The 16,508-nt window shown below is 42.3% G+C and overlaps 1 protein-coding gene across 8 annotated transcripts in view; it reads right to left on the bottom strand.

The window, feature by feature from the left end:
• Positions 1-16,508, bottom strand: part of FAXC (failed axon connections homolog, metaxin like GST domain containing) — a 75,874-nt gene that overhangs the window by 50,384 nt on the left and 8,982 nt on the right. For 7 of the 8 annotated variants that reach the window (XM_060167714.1, XM_060167716.1, XM_060167720.1 and 4 more), the window contains one exon: positions 2,082-2,278. The exons of the other annotated variant lie outside the window; for it this stretch is intronic. In XM_060167714.1, the coding sequence (XP_060023697.1) occupies positions 2,082-2,278 (197 nt within the window). The remainder of the gene's footprint in view (positions 1-2,081; positions 2,279-16,508) is intronic. 8 annotated transcript variants of the gene reach the window in all.

Below are 16,508 nucleotides of genomic sequence, written 5' to 3'. Positions count from 1 at the left end.
AATTAAGATTCTTCCCCACCAGGGTACCACCTCCCAACTCTCTCTCCCACCCCTCCCCACCACACCCCATCTCGTTAGCAGGGACCCTCTCATTAGGAAGAGAACGGAAGGGAAGAGCAGGAGATGAACCTCTACCAGAGAGTAAACATATATAAAATGTCACTAATACCCAAAGCAAGAAGCAGTGATGGGTGGTACTTGGGAATCTAGCTGGACCAAAATCTTTCTAACTTGAATATAAATTTTATGAACCACTACAGAAAACAAAGAGTGTAGAAAAATACCAACTTAAATGTAAGGCTTCCAGCTTTTCAGGCAGCTGACAAAGTGCTAGCTCTCCACATTAATGGGCCCATCCACTATACGATATAGCACTTTGACGGGGGCCTCAGCAAGGGAAGACACCGAGGGTTTTTGGGTGCCTGTGCTGGTTCTTCATTTCCCTGATTGCTGCAAAGCGGGGACTGGAACCTGGCAAGCAGGTGAGACGACTCTGTCCCTCCAAGGTTTTTCCCTGAGACTAAGCATGTCACCTGCACTCATGCATTTTGGTCCACACTGCAACCCCTGCACTCTTTGAGAGGGGAGGGCCAGCAGTTCTCCACAGGTACTATAAGGAACAGACCCGAGTTCATTCTGGGCACACGGAGTCTGTGATCACTCCCAGGCTGATCTGCACCCCTGACTCTGCTCTGTCTGGTTCCCTCCTTCCTCCCACCCTCTGCAGTGAGAAGGGGAAGAAAGTGGTGCTTCAGGTCAGCCCTGGAATAAAGTGAGCAAGAACTGAAAGTGGAAAAAGAAAACGAAAAACAGACGGTCACAGAATCCAAGAGACAAGTTTTCCATTTAGAAAGAGAGCTGAATGGAGGAAATAGGAATGTGATGGCAAAAAACCTTCTACAATCAACCCCACAGCGAGTGAATCCCTTGGTGGAAGAGGTAAAAGCTACTCGATGAGCAAAAACCCAGGAGTAACAATTAATGCCAAAAAAAGTGGGCTCAGCAATTCTTTATTAAATCTTTGGAACAAGATAAAGTGCAGAAATCAGGGAGAAAACGTCTCTTATCTATTGGAGTGTACAGAAAGATGCTAAAACTCCAGAAGACGGATGAAAGAAAAAGAAGAAACCCACATACCAATGAGCTTGTAAAGCAAGAAGAACCAAGTCTGCTTAACTCAGGTGATGTCACAGCCAGCACACCAGGTGCAGCACAGGGGTACCTACCTCATCCACACAGTGTGTGTTAGGCTTCGTACTCAGGGAATACGGGCTAGGAGTCAGCCAATCAAGGCAAGGTACAGGATAGGAGTCAGCCAATCAAGGCAAGGTACAGGATAGGAGTCAGCCAATCAGAGCAAAGTACAGGCTAGCAGTCAGCCAATCAGGGCAAAGTTGCTCAGAAAATAGTAGTATGCTTTACTTCTGGATCATAGAGAAGCTCTTGTCATCCAAGGAAAACTGAGGATACTCTGCCAAAGCTTGCTTAATTCATGTCACCTGAGACTTCTGTCCTGCCTTAGTCTTCTGTTCCTTCTGAGAATCTGATGTACTATCACTTTAATTCAGCAGTTTGTACTGGTAAAAAGCCCAGTCTACTGAAATATCTCCCTCACCTCAGTGACTTAGATCAGGGGTCAGCCAACTATACAACCCATGGGCTAAGAAGTTTTCATATTTGTAAATGGTTGAGGAAAAAAAAATCAAAAGAATAGTATTTCGTATTAAATGAAATTCAAATTTCAGTGCTTTTGTTGTTTTATGGAAACACAGTCATACTTATTCATGTGTGTACAATCTGCGGCTGCTTTTGCACTAAAACTGCAGAGTTAAGTAGTTGCCACAGACACATATGGCTCAAAAAGCCTAAAATATGCACTAGCTGGGCCTCCACAGAAAATGTCAACCCTGCTCTAGATACCTAGAAACTTAACAGTCGTAACTTTGACCCCTAAGTCAGTCAGAATGTAGAACACTTTGGAAAAGGCGGGGGGTAGTGTCTGAAAAAGTGAAACAACTTAGCTTACTCCAAACGATAGGGACAGGCCCTGGACACCCACCCAGGCGCCCGTGGGGACTCACCAATAGAAATGCTCCTCCACCATCTTAGTCACTGCCCTGGAGATGGCTCTTTCATGAGGACCAAGGTTTTTGTTTAAATTCACTCCAAGTTTCTCTTCCAGAAAGTCAATTATGAATTCTGTCCCAGAAACTTTTTCATGATTATATTCAATCCAAGGCATTTTCCCTTGAGCAGAGAGCTTTCCACCAAAATAGTTCTAAGCAAAGTAAATTTTAAAAAGAGAAAAGCAATGTTTTATTTAAACTTCACTGTATGATTTACAGAAACAAATATTCCAACGGCATATTTGATGGTGACTGCACTATTCAAGTGAATGAACTCAGCATATAAACTCTTAAGGGAATAAGTAGTTACTCTTAAAAAAAAAGATTTGTCTCACATGAAAATATTACTTTACTCCCATAGATTTTATCATGGGTTCTGGCTTACTGTTTAAAAAAAAGAGCAGGGAGGAAGGGAAGTGTTGAAATGATCCCAATCCTGGTAAGAGTCAGTCTAGTTACAATATATGAACAACCCAAAAATGCAAAAAGTAAACATAAACCATGAGGAGGCTCGTACTGACCAGGCTACTGATCAAAAACCTCACTTGAAACCCAGTAGCTTACACTTGAAAATGCTTAATACCACTACACTGCAAACAAGTGGTCCCAGAAATTATAAGTTAGGTGTACCAAAGTGTGTCCAACAGACTTAACTCCAGTGTCTGTGAAAATGCAGATTCCTGGGCCCCTGCCCAGATCACTGGGTCAGAATCCAGGGAAAAGTGCCCAGAAATCTGTGTTTTTGACAAGCTCCCTTTGATTCACACCCACACTAGATGCTTACAGTGTCTCAGAGGGGATTCTGATACCAGAATGGGGTTGGGTGGCGAGGTGGAGGTGGAGTCACACACTTCATAGACACTGAGAATGACAGAGTAACAGCTTCTCACTATATTAAAAGATATTAACCACACTGATGGAGGGGATTCTGTGGTAATGATTGCATTTACTCAACCCTTTTTCTCAGTAAATTTGGATTGTGTAGAACCCAAAGTTGATTTTTAAATCTGAATCCATTTTTGGGTGGTCTACACAGACTAAATTAATCAGATTATTACAAACTCTTCCTCATACTTCATACAAGTCGATAGTTCAGATACTGTGGGCTAATAGCAAGTGTTGGTTCCTGTGGAGGAAAATGAACTCTCAAATATTGCTGGTGGGAAAGTAAAACGGCACCACCACTTTGAAACCATGTGACAGTTTCTTAAAAAGTGAAGTACACACCTGCCACTCAATCCAGCCATTTCACTCCTAGGTATTTACCCAAGAGAAAAGAAAGCATATGTTCATGCAAAGACTTGTACACAAATGTTCACAGAAGCTTTATTTTCAATTGTCAAAACCAGGAAAAAAAAATCAAACGCTCATCAAGAGGTAAATGAATAAACGAATTCTGGTGTAACCTTACCATGGAATACTACTCAGCAATAAAGAGGCATGAACTACTGATACACACACAATGAATTTGGTAGAGAACAATGGGGACTTTAACTGTTCTCTGACTCTTGGTGTCTTGATTTCTTATCTCGTCGATTATTCTAAAGAAATTCATTCTAGGCCTAAGCCTGGAAAAGGGAGTTATTGGGGCTGCTGCTAGCCACATTGTTTTTGCGCAATTTGGAAAATGGAGCTTCCTCTGGGTGGATACAGTCCATGCCAGGATTCACAGCTTGGCAAGAGGTGGGTCCAGATTTTGCCCCCACTCCTTGGCCAGGCACTGTTGTGCAGTGAACAACCTGCACAACTATACATGGCAGCCCTAGACATTACTCCTGAAGTTGAGAAATGTCAAGTTTTAAAAGTTGCTAGTACATCTGACATTTTTATAATTTGTACACTAAAGATGTGAATTTACCATATAACATAGTATCTGCTTCAGACTGCTCTTGATACCACCCATATCCTCCTTCCACATCACCTTCTAGACTCTTGTCGTTCACAGATGGATTCTATCCTGCACACCAACATCAGAGGGAGCTGTCTGTAGTGCAAATAAGGTGCAGGACCTCTGTTGCTCAAAATTACCCAACGGCTTTAATGGGTCCAGTCTAACCCCCTTCACAAAGCAGTCTAGGCCCATACCATCTAATCGCCACCCACCTGCCCAGCCTCCCTGCTGCCAGTGCCTCTGATTTCCTGAATTCCAACTGCCCACCCCTAACCAAGTCAAAGTCCTGCCATCTCTCTGACTTTGTACACTCCTGTACCTTGTACAGGAATCTCTTTGCCCATCCTCTGCAAGTCCTATCAATCCTAAAAAATTCAGTTCAAATTTCACCTTGTTGGTGAACCACTTCCTCAAGGCACAACCATTATCTGCCTTTCCTCCATGCTTCCACTGTGCAGTGTATATTCCCCTCCCCTTTCAGAATTGCTGTTTATACATCTGCCCTTCCCTCTAGTCCATTCCTTCCCTGAGGACTTGGTACATTTTTATCTAGACCATTTTTTTTAATTGGGGTAATAAAAATCAGTGATGAACTCTTATGGGAATGAAAGTTCTACTAGGTTTTCATCATCAAAATTTTTTTTTTTCCTTACTGGATAAAAAAAGCAGGAGACAACATTTTAGAGATACTATGAGTATATCTAAAAATTACATGAATTCAAAAAATATTTTTAAAAAGAAACATAAAAATGTCCAAAATAATTGTCAAAACTATGTGTGAGAGCCAGGTGATCTTTTTCCATGAATTTCAATTTTTCTGAATGTGGTTATATAACTTTTTAAATAAATAGATATAATTTTTAAATAATACTTAATTTTCCTTAACTTCCTTAAATATACTAAAGAACTCCTGGTCTATTTTTATCTAAGCAATTGGGGTCTGACTGGCCCACCAAGAGTAGTTTCTGAAAGTAATTTGGAGAAGAAAGATGAAGAGGTAAATCCTCTTTACCTCTTTTCCAAGCTGATGTTTCCCCCTGCAAGTCTGTCCTAGATGAGTTGAATGCATCTACACTTACACTACATTATTAGCACAGCAGTGAAAGCAATAGGCTTTGGGTTTAAAAATCTGGCTCCCTCATTTAGTCACTCTGTGACCTTGGACCTCCCTGGTCTCCCTTAATCCCCCCGGGCTCATCTATATAATGGGGATAATAACAGTTGCTTGAATTAAATGAGAAAATGCACACCAAGTGTTTGACAGAGTGCCTTCGTCAGAAGTATTAACATCACTATCAGCATTTCAAAATGGAGAACTTGAGGCCTTAAAAGAAAATCCCGGAGTCTTGGGAAACTGACATGCTACACTGGCCACAGCGCCCCCAACTTTTCAGCTTAATTTATATCCATTACATTCACTGCACCTCTGGAACCATCTTGAAAGGTCTCCCACTGGCTAAATTTGAGATAATTGAGCAACATTTGTGGATTATAACACAATGAAAAAAATTCACGCGGGCTTCCCTGGTGACGCAGTGGTTGAGAGTCCGCCTGCGGGGGACACGGGTTCGTGCCCCGGTCCGGGAAGATCCCACATGCCGCGGAGCGGATGGGCCCAGGAGCCATGGCCGCTGAGCCTGCGCGTCCGGAGCCTGTGCTCCGCAACGGGAGAGGACACAACAGTGAGAAGCCACAACAGTGAGAAGCCCGCGTACCGCAAAAAATAATAATAATAATAATAAATTCACGCAACCACTATTGTGAATAAGAAATACAGGCATTAGTCCCTGCCCCTGGTTCCCAGCACAGAGCTCCTAAAGCCCTTACACATTCCTAAGTGACAGGAGCAATAGGAGCACCGCTTGTTCTAAGGAGGCGAGTCTGCGGAGGCGCCTGGGTGAGCTGGTCACCAGAAAGACCAAGTCGCAATTAGAAGCTTAGCGCTTTCAAACCCCTCCCCCGTCCTCCAGAGAGGGCTTGGACATGGAGTTATCAACTGATCGTCTCTACATGAGGAATTCTCCACAAAATCCCCAAAGTATCGGGTTTGGAGAGCTTCCAGGTTGGTGAACACCATCACACTGGGAGGGTGACACCCTCAACTCCACGGGGACAGAAGCTCCTACACTCAGGACCCTCCCAAACCTCACTCTTCATCTGGCTGTTCATCTGTACCTCTTATCATATCCTCTAATAAACTGGTAAATGTAAGTAATTGTTTCCCTGAGTTCTGTGAGCTGCTCTAGCAAATTAATCAGACCTAAGGAGGGGTCATTAAAACCTCTGATCTACAGTTGGTTGGTCAGAAGCACAGGTGACAATCAGGGCTTGCAACTGGCATCTGGGGGTCGGGGTGGGGGCGCAGTCTTGTGGGACTGAGTCCTTAACCTGTGAGATCTGATACTATCTCTGGGTAGTGTCAGAATTGAATTAAATTGTAGGATGTCCAGCTGGTGTCAGTGAATCACTTGGTGCGGGGAAAAGACACCACACATCTGACCATAAATGTCAGAAATGACGTGTTTCATGTGAGTAGTAAACGATACTCATGGGGAGAAACACACTGGAGGGAGGAACTGGTTTTCCCTACACAGGAAGGAAGAATCTGAGTACTTCCCTTTACAAGTAGTTTTGTAGAAGAATGTCCTTCCTTTTTGGAGATGCATGCTGAAGAATTGAGGGGGGAACTGTCATGATTCTTACAGATTATGTTCAAATGTTGCATCAAAAAAATTGTTCATAAAGGTATATATAAAGAGAAATAAAGAAGGCAACATGCTACTAATTGGCGAATCTAGGTGAAGAGTATATGGATGTTCATTGTATTATTCTTTTAACTTGTCTGTAGCTTAGAAAAATTCTGATATAAAAAGATGGTGGAGGTGGTGTACAGACAAAAACAGCAAATAAATAGAACATCAGAAGTTAGGGGAAAGACCAGCTTCTGTTTCCTAACCTCGTAACCTCACAATACCTATTTTTAGCTTCTATATTCAAAATGTTAAATCACGATTGTTCAATCTTAACATGTAAAAGGCTAATTTAATCCTTGCTCAAGAAAGGGAGGATAGCAAGATTGGAACCAAGATGGCAGAGTAGAAGGACGTGCTCTCACTCCCGCTTGCAAGAACACCAGAATCACAACTAGCTGCTGGACAATCATCGACAGGAAGACACTGGAACTCAACAAAAAAGATACCCCACATCCAAAGACAAAGGAGAAGCCTCAATGAGACGGTAGGAGGGGTGTAATCACAGTAAAATCAATTCCCATAACAGTTGGGTGGGTGACTCACAGACTGGAGAACACTTATACCACAGAAGTCCACCCACTGGAGTGAAGATTCTGAGCCCCACGTCAGGCTTCCCAACCTGGGGTTCCTGCAAGGGGAGGAGGAATTCCTAGAGAATCAGACTTTAAAGGCTAGTGGGATTTGTTGCAAGACTTCGACAGGACTGCAGGAAACAGAGACTCCACTCTTGGAGGGCACACACAAAGTAGTGTGCACATCGGGACCCAGGGGAAGGAGCAGTGACCCCACAGGAGACTGAGCCAGACCTACCTGCTAGTGTTGGAGGGTCTCCTGCAGAGGCGGGGTGGCTGTGGCTCACCATGGGGACAAGAACACTGGCAGCAGAAGTTCTGGGGAGTACTCCTTGGCGTGAGCCCTCCCAGAGTCTGCCATTAGGCCCACCAAAGAGCCCAGGTAGGCTCCAGTGTTGGGTTGCCTCAGGCCAAACAACCAACAGGGAGGGAACCCAGTCCCAGCATCAGCAGTCAAGCGGATTAAAGTTTTACTGAGCTCTGCCCATCAGAGCAACAGTCAGCTCTACCCACCACCAGTCCCTCCCATCAGGAAACCTGCACAAGCCTCTTAGGTAGCCTCAGCCACCAGAGGGCAGACAGCAGAAGCAAGAAGAACTACAATCCTGCAGCCTGTGGAACAAAAACCAGATTCACAGAAAGACAGACAAGATGAAAAGGCAGAGGGCTATGTACCAGATGAAAGAACAAGGTAAAACCCTAGAAAAACAACTAAATAAAGTGGAGGTAGGCAACCTTCCAGAAAAAGAATTCAGAATAATGATAGTGAAGATGATCCAGGACCTCGGAAAAACAATGGAGGCAAAGATCGAGAAGATGCAAGAAATGTTTAACAAAGACCTAGAAGAATTAAAGAACAAACAAACAGAGATGAACAATACAATAACTGAAATGAAAACGACACTAGAAGGAATCAATAGCAGAATAACTGAGGCAGAAGAACAGATAAGTGCACTGGAAGACAGAATGGTGGAGTTCACTGCTGCGGAACAGAATAAAGAAAAAAGAATGAGAAGGAATGAAGACAGCCTAAGAGACCTCTGGGACAACATGAAACACAACAACATTCGCATTACAGGGGTCCCAGAAGGAGAAGAGAGAGAGAAAGGACCCGAGAAAATATTTGAAGAGATTATAATCGAAAACTTTCCTAACATGGGAAAGGAAACAGCCACCCAAGTCCAGGAAGCACAGCGAGACCCATACAGGATACACCCAAGGAGAAACACGCCGAGACACATAGTAATCAAATTGGCAAGAATTAAAGAGAAAGAAAAATTATTGAAAGCAGCAAGGGAAAAATGACAAAAAACATACAAGGGAACTCCCATAAGGTTAACAGCTGATTTCTCAGCAGAAACTCTACAAGCCAGAAGGGAGTGGCATGATATACTTAAAGTGATGAAAGGGAAGAACCTACAACCAAGATTGCTCTACCGGCAAGGATCTCATTCAGATTTGATGGAGAAATCAAAAGCTTTACAGACAAGCAAAAGCTAAGAGAATTCAGCACCACCAAACCAGCTCTACAACAAATGCTAAAGGAACTTTTCTAAGTGGGAAACACAAGAGAAGAAAAGGACCTACAAAAACAAATGGAAAACAATTCAGAAAATGGTCACAGGAACATAAATATCGATAATTACCTTAAACGTTAATGGATTAAACGCTCCAACCAAAAGACACAGGCTTGCTGAATGGATACAAAAACAAGACCCATATATATGCTGTCTACAAGAGACCCACTTCAGACCTAGGGACATATTCAGACTGAAAGTGAGGGGATGGAAAAAGATATTCCATGCAAATGGAAATCAAAACAAAGCTGGAGTAGCAATACTCATATCAGATAAAATAGACTTTAAAATAAAGAATGTTACAAGAGACAAGGAAGGACACTACATAATGATCAAGGGATCAATCCAAGAAGAAGATATAACAATTATAAATATATATGCACCCAACATAGGAGCACCTCAAAACATAAAGCAACTGCTAACAGCTATAAAACAGGAAATCGACAGTAACACAATAATAGTGGGGGACTTTAACACCTCACTTACACCAATGGACAGATCATCCAAAATGAAAATAAATAAGGAAACAGAAGCTTTAAATGACACAAAAGACCAGATAGATTTAATTGATATTTATGGGACATTCCATCCAAAAACAGCAGATTACACTTTCTTCTCAAGTGTGCACGGAACATTCTCCAGGATAGATCACATATTGGGTCACAAGTCAAGCCTCAGTAAATTTAAGAAAATTGAAATCATATCAAGCATCTTTTCTGACCACAACACTATGAAATTAGAAATGAATTACAGGAAAAAAACATAAAAAACACAAACACATGGAGGTTAAACAATATGTTACTAAATAACCAAGAGATCACTGAAGAAATCAAAGTGGAAATCAAAAAATACCTAGAGACAAATGACAATGAAAACACCATGATCCAAAACCTATGGGATGCAGCAAAAGCAGTTCTAAGAGGGAAGTTTATAGCTATACAAGCCTACCTCAAGAAACAAGAAAAATCTCAACTAAAGAATCTAACCTTACACCTAAGGGAACTAGAGAAAGAAGAACAAACAAAACCCAAAGTTAGCAGAAGGAAAGAAATCATAAAGATCAGAGCAGAAATAAATGAAATAGAAACAAAGAAAACAATAGCAAAGATCAATAAAACTAAAAGCTGGTTCTTTGAGAAGATAAACAAAATTCATAAACCATTAGCTGGACTCATCAAGAAAAAGAGGGAGAGGACTCAAATTAATAAAATTAGAAATGAAAAAGGAGAAGTTACAACAGGCACCACAGAAATACAAAGCATCCTAAGAGACTACTACAGGCAACTCTATGCCAATAAAATGGACAAGCTGGAAGAAATGGACAAATTCTTAGAAAGGTATAACTTTCCAAGAGTGAACCAGGAAGAAACATAAAATATGAACAGACCAATCACAAGGAATGAAATTGAAATGGTGATTAAAAATCTTCCAACAAACAAAAGTCCAGGACCAGATGGCTTCACAGGGGAATTCTATCAAACATTTAAAGAAGAGCTAACACCCATCCTTCTCAAACTCTTCCAAAAACTAACAGAGGAAGGAAGACTTCCAAATGCATTCTATGAGGCCACCATCACCCTGATACCAAAACCAGACAAAGATACTACAAAAAAAGAAAATTACAGACCAATATCACTGATGAATATAGATGCAAAAATCCTCAACAAAATACTAGAAAACAAAATCCAACAACACATTAAAAGCATCATACACCATGATCAACTGGGATTTATCCCAGGGATGCAAGGATTCTCCAATATATGCAAATCAATCAATGTGATACACCATATTAACAAATTGAAGAATAAAAACCATATGATCATCTCAATAGATGCAGAAAAAGTTTTTGACAAAATTCAACACCCATTTATGATAAAAACTCTCCAGAAAGTGGGCACAGAGGGAACCTACCTCAACATATTAAAGGCCATATACGACAAACCCCCAGCAAACATCATTCTCAATGGTGAAAAACTGAAAGCATTTCCTCTAAGATCAGGAACAAGACAAGGATGTCCACTCTTGCCACTATTATTCAACATAGTTTTGGAAGTCCTAGCCACGGCAATCAGAGAAGAAAAAGAAATAAAAGGAATACAAATTGGAAAAGAAGAAGTAAAACTGTCACTGTTTGCATTTGACATGATACTATATATAGAGCATCCTAAAGATGCCACCAGAAAACTACTAGAGCTAATCAATGATTCTGGTAAAGTTTCAGGATACAAAATTAATGCACAGGGGCTTCCCTGGTGGCGCAGTTGTTGAGAGTCCGCCTGCCGATGCAGGGGACACGGGTTCATGCCCCGGTCCGGGAAGATCCCACATGCCGTGGAGCGGCTAGGCCTGTGAGCTATGGCCGCTAAGCCTGCACGTCCGGAGCCTGTGCTCCGCAACGGGAGAAGCCACAACAGTAAGAGGCCTGCGTACTGCAAAAAAAAAAAAAAAAAAAATTCATGCACAGAAATCTCTTGCATTCCTTTACAGTAATGATGAAAAATCTAAAAGAGAAATTAAGGAAACACTCCCATTTACCATTGCAACAAAAACAATAAAATACCTTGGAATAAACCTACCTCGGGAGACAAAAGACCTGTATGCAGAAAACTGTAAGACACTGATGAAAGAAATTAAAGATGATACCAACAGATGGAGAGATATACCATGTTCTTGGATTGGAAAAATCAATATTGTGAAAATGACTATACTACCCAAAGCAATCTACAGATTCAATGCAATCCCTATCAAATTACCAATGGCATTTTTTACAGAACTAGAACAAAAAATCTTAAAATTTGTATGGAGACATAAAAGACCCCGAATAGCCGAAGCAGTCTTGAGGGAAGAAAACAGAGCTGGAGGAATCAGACGCCCTGACTTCAGACTATACTACAAAGCTACAGTAATCAAGACAATATGGTACTGGCACAAAAACAAAAACATAGATCAATGGAACAAGTTAGAAAGCCCAGAGATAAACCCACACACCTATGGTCAACTAATCTGTGACAAAGGAGGCAAGGATATACAATGGAGAAAAGACAGTCTCTTCAATAAGTGGTGCTGGGAAAATTGGACAACTACATGTAAAAGAATGAAATTAGAACACTCTCTAACACCATACACAAAAATAAACTCAAAATGGATTAGAGACCTAAATGTAAGACCGGACACTATAAAACTCTTAAAGGAAAACATAGGAAGAACACTCTTTGACATAAACCATAGCAAGTTCTTTTTTGATCCATCTCCTAGAGTAATGGAAATAAAAACAAAAATAAACAAATGGGACCTAATGAAACTTCAAAGCTTTTGCACAGCAAAGGAAACCATAAACAAGATGAAAAGACAACCCTCAGAATGGGAGAAAATATTTGCAAACCAATCAACAGACAAAGGATTAATCTCCAAAATATATAAACAGCTCATGCAGCTCAATATTAAAAGAACAAACAACCTAATCCAAACATGGGCAGAAGACCTAAATAGACATTTCTCCAAAGAAGACATACAGATGGCCAAAAAGCACATGAAAAGCTGCTCAACATCACTAATCATTAGAGAAATGCAAATCAAAACTACTATGAGGTATCACCTCACACCAATTAGAATGGGTATCATCAGAAAATCTACAAACAACAAATGCTGGAGAGGGTGTGGAGAAAAGGGAATCCTCTTGCACTGTTGGTGGGAATGTAAATTGACACAGCCACTATGGAGAACAGTATGGAAGTTCCTTAAAAAACAAAAATAGAACTACCATATGACCCAGCAATCCCCCTACTGGGCATATACCCTGAGAAAACCATAATTCAAAAAGACACATGCACCCCAACGTTCACTGCAGCACTATTTACAATAGCCAGGTCATGGAAGCAATCTAAATGCCCATCAACAAATGGATAAAGAAGATGTGGTACATATATACAATGGAATATTACTCATCCTTAGAAAGGAACGTTACTGGGTCATTTGTTGAGATGTGGATGGATCTAGAGACTGTCATACGGAGTAAAGTAAGTCAGAAAAAGAAAAACAAATATCGTATATTAACGCATATATGTGGAACCTAGAAAAATGGTACAGATGAACAGGTTTGCAGGGCAGAAATTGAGACACAGATGTAGAGAACAAATGTATGGACACCAAGAGGGGAGAACCGCGGGGGGGTGGGGATGGTGGTGTGCTGAATTGGGCGATTGGGATTGACATGTATACACTGATGTGTATAAAATGGATGACTAATAAGAACCTGCTGTATAAAAAAATAAATTAAATAAAATTCAAACATTAAATAAATAAATAAATTTTTTAAAAAAAGAAGTTAGGGCTAAGAGCCAAAGCAGAGAGTTCCAAAGGAGCCATTTTCCTTCTTTTCTCTTTCTCGTATTTAAAAAGAATGACTGTGTCAAATACATGCTTCTTTTACAACCAGTTATGGCAAACCATGTCTTTATGTATGTATGTCTAAAGACAAGTATGGAAAGATAGTCGGAAGAGTTAGTGATGATAATCTCCTGCTAGTAGGATGTCAGGCGATTTTCATTTTCCCCTTACACTTTTCTGTAGTGTTTGAAATTCTTATAAGGACCTTATGTCATCTATATGTAATCAGGAAAAAAACAAAGAAACAGTAAATCCATTTTTAGTTTGAAAAAAAATTAGCCATATCTGCAGGACTCCTTGTACACTTTTTGCAACTTCCTATGAATCTATAATTATAACAAAATGAAAAGTTCTAAAAATTGACCCACCAATATTTATATTCCGATTTTAAAAAGATAATAACTGTAACCAACACAACAGGCTTTTTAAGAAAACCCTTGTGAGTTCTCACTAATGGTCATCAAATACTCATATCCGTCTCATTTATGTTAAAAAATAAAAAAGCTTCAAATATAAAGTCGTGCTCTTGGGCTTCCCTGGTGGCGCAGCGGTTGAGAGTCCGCCTGCCGATGCAGGGCACATGGGTTCGTGCCCCGGTCCGGGAGGATCCCACATGCCGCGGAGTGGCTGGGCCTGTGAGCCATGACCGCTGAGCCTGCGCGTCCGGAGCCTGTGCTCCACAACGGGAGAGGCCACAACAGTGAGAGGCCCGCGTACCACAAAACAAAAAAAACAAAAAAAACAACGGTACTTAAAGTCGTGCTCTTAGGAAGATGATATTTTAATCTTTTTTTAAAAGGTACAGGACACAGGAGGGGAAGAGGGTAGAGCTCCCTGGGTCTATGACAGAATACCTCTCTACTGATCCTCCAAGCAATGAGCCCCACCAGCACTTCCCAGGAACCACCTACATGCACACAAACCCTCGCTGATGGCACACGGGTCTCAAGGCATCGTCCCTCCCCCCACCAATGCCACCTGCCCCCCCCCCGCTGCCCTCCCCGGGGACTCAGGGCATCCCTTTCTAAGCCATAGAACCATTTTCCTGTTACCTACCCCGCTGAACACTCCCTTCGTCTATTTTCCATAGAGACCTCACAGAAGAAAAAACACTCCTTTCCTAAAAAATATACTTAACAAGAAATACTAATTTTGGAAGGGGGTAAGCAGTCCCCTTCTCGAAAGCCTCTCCAGGCTTCATAGCAAGGCATGTATCCAGTTGTTCCAGTTATACTAACTAAAAGCAGTATATGCACCGTTACTGCGTAACCGTTACTGCGTAACCGTTACTGCGTAACCGTTACTGCGTAACCGTTACTGCGTAACCGTTACTGCGTAACCGTTACTGCGTAACCGTTACTGCGTAACCGTTACTGCGTAACCGTTACTGCGTAACCGTTACTGCGTAACCGTTACTGCGTAACCGTTACTGCGTAACCGTGCAGCAACATGCTCTGAAACATGACCAGAGGTGTCAGGCTGCTGGCAGAGACAAGGCTGGGGCAATCAGTGCTTGATGGCTTGAAGGCAAGAAAGGAAAGGGCACCACAGCCTGGCAGCTGCTGCAGCCGCTGCCAACTGCAAGAGGACTTCAGCAAGGGTGGGGGGCACAGGAGATCCAGAAAGCCACCAGAGGCTGCAGAGCACGAAACTCAGGTTTGGGGCCCTAACTGCCCCAAAGCTGTCCTGGCTAAATGCAGCGATCTGGTGGGGAGTGACAACGGCCCAGAGACAGGCAGCCGCAGGGAGCAGTCTCTTCCCTCAACGTGAGTCCCTCAGTGACACACATCTTCAAGTGCTGACAGCCAACGCCAAGCTGAACAAGGATCTCTCAAATCCGATCCAATGTATGTAGATGATTCAAGCCTTGTCTGGTCTTTTGCTATTTTCTCCTCCATTGCTGGCTTAGAAAGTCCTGAATAATCTCCCTGCTTCTCTGTCCAGACTGACCCCTTGCATTCCAGTTCCCCGTCATAAAGACCCTTTTTCTGTTCTCCAAACACCTCATGCCTGTCAGATCCCCTAACTGAAGTCCAGATTCAGTGTCATATTCCCAGAGGACAACTTACCAAGCTAAGCATGTCATTCAACTGTCCCAGCACTGCCTTAGGAGCATCACTGCCACACCCATGCCCTCTTCTGTACAGAAACCAGCTCAGAAAGCACAGGCCATGGGGAGGCAGGACTTGGGGGGTAATATCATTAGCAGGGCGCCAAAACCCTGGCTGGGTGAGGAACCTTCCCCCTCCAACCTCCCAGCTTCTCTGCTTCCTGCTAAGAAGACCACCCCTCCCTATGCTGCTTCTTTGTAAGAGCTTAAAGGTGAACCCCTGACCAGTGGGAGCCATTTGGAGGAGTGGCAGCAAACTGGAGGAACCACAGTGGTGTGGGGATGCCTGGGGCTCACCTCCTTACTTTTCTTAAACTCCTTCAGAGGTACACAACCTGTGTCTTAAGCTTTAGCCTTTGCCCAGTGCAAATTCCTGGGCAGGGAAGCTGACATCCCTGGTAAAAGGAGACCTCAAACCAAAATAACTAGACACCTGAGGGGTACAGTTACTGTAAGAGAAGGGCAACAGATAATATACACAACATGAGGCAGAATGATTGGGACAGACCGAAAAATTTAATTAGCATAAGAAATATTCTCCAAGGGATAAAGGAAGAGATTGTAATACAAAACAAGGGAAAATATTAAGAAGAAAAATGTAGAAGTTAAACACAATGGATGAGATAAATAATAGGATGGATACAAGAAGAGAACAGAGGGATGCAATGGAAGCTCAGAAAGACGAATTCTCCAAGAAGGAAGAAGAAAAGAATAAAGAGATAGGTTCAGAAACACAGAAAATAATAGCAGAGATTCCAGGATCCAGATAATCAGGAATAGAAAAGAAGAAGGAGAAACAAACAAACAAAAAAGAAAAGGAGGGCTTCCCTGGTGGCGCAGTGGTTAAGAGTCCACCTGCCAATGCAGGGGACACGGGTTCAAGCCCTGGTCTGGGAAGATCCCACATGCTGCGGAGCAACTAAGCCCATGCACCACAACTACTGAGCCTGCGCTCTAGAGCCCGCGAGCCACAACGACTGAGCCCGCGTGCCACAATTTCTGAAGCCCGCGCACCTAGAGCCCATGCTCCGCGACAAGAGAAGCCACCGCAATGAGAAGCCCCTGCTCACTGCAACTAGAGAAAGCCCGTGAG

Source organism: Lagenorhynchus albirostris, chromosome 12 (assembly GCF_949774975.1).
Source record: "Lagenorhynchus albirostris chromosome 12, mLagAlb1.1, whole genome shotgun sequence".
NCBI classification, from domain to species: Eukaryota; Metazoa; Chordata; class Mammalia; order Artiodactyla; family Delphinidae; genus Lagenorhynchus; species Lagenorhynchus albirostris.
This window is presented reverse-complemented; position numbering and strand designations above follow the sequence as displayed.